Source organism: Loa loa, assembly GCF_000183805.2.
Source record: "Loa loa unplaced genomic scaffold supercont3.100, whole genome shotgun sequence".
Lineage (NCBI taxonomy): Eukaryota > Metazoa > Nematoda > Chromadorea > Rhabditida > Onchocercidae > Loa > Loa loa.
This window is the reverse complement of record NW_018108280.1, coordinates 167,163-170,172: the sequence shown is the minus strand read 5'-3', so window position 1 is coordinate 170,172 and position 3,010 is coordinate 167,163. Positions and strand designations below refer to the sequence as shown.

The 3,010-nt window shown below is 24.1% G+C and overlaps 2 protein-coding genes across 2 annotated transcripts in view; both read right to left on the bottom strand.

Moving 5' to 3' along the window:
* LOAG_17603 (RGC/RGC protein kinase) overlaps window positions 1-1,231 on the bottom strand; it is a gene marked incomplete at both ends in the record, with an annotated part of 4,924 nt that extends 3,693 nt beyond the window's left edge. Inside the window, 3 exons of the mRNA XM_020450261.1 lie at window positions 39-213; window positions 707-1,039; window positions 1,172-1,231. Of these exons, the coding sequence (XP_020306091.1) occupies window positions 39-213; window positions 707-1,039; window positions 1,172-1,231 (568 nt within the window). The remainder of the gene's footprint in view (window positions 1-38; window positions 214-706; window positions 1,040-1,171) is intronic.
* An 825-nt stretch (window positions 1,232-2,056) lies between these two features.
* Window positions 2,057-3,010, bottom strand: part of LOAG_17602 (hypothetical protein) — a gene marked incomplete at both ends in the record, with an annotated part of 2,204 nt that continues 1,250 nt past the window's right edge. Inside the window, 3 exons of the mRNA XM_020450260.1 lie at window positions 2,057-2,244; window positions 2,511-2,634; window positions 2,882-2,956. Of these exons, the coding sequence (XP_020306090.1) occupies window positions 2,057-2,244; window positions 2,511-2,634; window positions 2,882-2,956 (387 nt within the window). The remainder of the gene's footprint in view (window positions 2,245-2,510; window positions 2,635-2,881; window positions 2,957-3,010) is intronic.

The following is a 3,010-nucleotide window of genomic DNA, read 5'->3' as shown; positions in this document are numbered from 1 at the left end:
TTTTCTATATCTTAAGAAGAAGAAAAAAAAAAATTTACAATGTGCAGGAATCAATTCTGAAATATGTATATAATTCCGATCAATCAATTCATTTAGCATACTTGAAATTCCAAAATTTGTTAATTTAAGAATCCAATTTGTATCAATCATACAAGTTTTCAATGACAACATTCCATGATAACCAATCGATGATTTATGCAAATATTGTAATCCCTAAAATATATCAATTTAATTTTTGCATTAAACTTTGCAAATTAATTTTAAAATCAAAAATGTGATAAACCATTTTTTGAAACTTTTTTTTTGTTTTTTTTACTCCTCCCGAAAACTGCAACAACTGTTGCTTATTAAAATATTAAATGATAATATCAATAATAATAATGCTGATAAAATACTAAGTGATAACATTGACAAAATAATAGATGATAATATTGATAAAATACCGAATGATAGTATTTATAATAGTAATATTGATAAAGTAAATGATAACATTGATAAAATACCAAACAATAGTATTGATAACAATAATAATATTGACAAAATACTAAATAATAATATTGATAAAATACTAAATGATAACATTGATAAAATATTAAATGGTAATATTGATAATGATAACAATACTGATAAAATACTAAGTGATAACATCGATGAAATACTAAATGATAACATTGATAAAATACCAAATGATAATACTGATACTAACCTTTAAAATATCTCTGATAAAAGCACATTTAAATGTATTATCCACATTAAATTTTTGATCATAAATAAAATCTTCCAATGATGCACGTTCGATTAATGTATATAATACATAAAAACGATCCAAATCATTGTAACAAATTCCAATAAAATTTGTTAAATTATTTTGATTCAATGATTTCAATTCGTAAAGAAATTTCAATTCCACTTTATTCCATGGAATTCGTTTATTTTGTTTAAAACACATAAATTCAGCTTTTAATGTACCAACCAATGCATAGGAATCCAATTGTCGCCGTTTATAACTTAAATTATCACTTACTGCATGTCCTTTTGACTAAAATAAACTAAATTTAATAGAGATAAAGAAGGAAAAAAATATCCCTTTTTAGTTAAATTAATAAAATTTGATACGTGGAAAAGATTTTTTCATATATAAGAAAAAAAAAAAAAAGAGAAATTAAATAACCCGTTTAGTTTCAATAACTTTTAAATTCTCTTTTGAAATCCTCCAAAACATTCGATACATTTCTAAATGTTTCCTAAAATATTACCATCCTAAATTATCAAAGAAAATATTAAAATTATAAAATTTCGAAAAAAAAAATGCATTTTTTTCTGAAAATTGAACTGGACCACTAGATTTGAAAAAACCGATCAATAATATTACCTAACCTAAAATTGAAATACCTAACTTCTCATTGTAATTTCGATGAAAGATGTCTTAAAATTCACATAAACTTTAAGCTGAAAGCAATAACAATAGATAGAATGTGATAAGATATGATATGATATGATATTAATGCAATATGAACCCTTTCACTTATCCAAAAGTTAACTCTTCAGCATTTTTATACTTTATATTTTAAAGTATAACTTATAGCTATTTCATTACTTTCTTTGATATAAGTACCAAATGATTGAACCGAGCACTATACCAAATGCGGAACCGATTGCCATTAGTGGAAAAGTGGGAAAAAATGACTTGTCACATTTGATGCATCTGATTGTGACATTTTTGTAATTATTCCAGAAATTCTTCATCTGTAACTTCCATTTCCTGTAATGTACATTTTCATTTTTCTTTTTTTGCGCATTATTTAATTAGTAATAAAACAAATAAACAAATATGATTATAATATTCAAAAAAAAAGAATGATTAATAGAATTAATAATTCTTGATATTCTTTTATATCTAACCGTATCCGGCATGACAATTTATACCTAAATTCTAAATAATAATAGAATTAATAATTCTTGATATTCTTTTATATCTAACCGTATCAGGTGCACAATTATACCTGAATTCCAAACAAATCCATTTACTTTTAATTATTGTAAAAGTTTAAAATAATTAAAAAAAGACAGAAAGAGAAAAAGTAGTCACCAAATCGAAGCATTTATTTTCATTTGTACATGATGCTTCAATCATTGATAATTTCATAACTTGTTGAAATTTATCATTTTCTGATGATAACCATTGAAATGCATAATTTTGTAAACGTTTTGCTATTCCATCTAATGTGACATTTCCAAATATATCTGTAATAAAAATGAAATAATCTTACTTTTATAATTATTCAATCTTAGTAATAATACATTTCTTAGATTAAAATATTCAAAATTGTTTGGTTGATTTATTAATATTAATTGCTAATTAATTAGCAATCATTGGAAAATATACAACGATACATAATTACAAATTTTGTTCAGTTCTGCTGTATGAGCAATCAAAGATTAAAGATTGAAGAATTAAAGATTGAAATCAAAGATTAAAAGTAAAAAAAAAATGAATGTATGTTGCAAACTAGTGAAATGTTGATTTCTCATCGATTGCGCAAATTTTTTGCCATCTAACACTGAGCTCTGTTTAGTACCAAAACAAAAACCATAACATGCATCATACATTGTCACATACATCTCTATTTCCTCCTATAAAGGAATATGTGAAGTTTTAATCTACAGTATCAAACAACCATCGTTTCTACAGTATCAAATATCAAGTAACAAACATTCATATGCAATTAACACTAAAACAGTTTTGTTAAGTGACTTTCTGCAGTACAATGTATTACCACGATATTAGCTTTGTCTAATGCGATAATTACCATAACTATCCTACTGTATCCTATTCCATTTTCCATTTCCTTTACTAGTTTTATTGTTGCAAAAAATGCACCTTCTTTACCGTAAAATTGAGTCGTTCGTTGAGTTTATCTTCCATCAATTTATATCTTTCAATTATTGGAGCTAACTAAAAATGATCTCATTTATCAAATTAACAAAACTGATTATTAAATTATCAAAA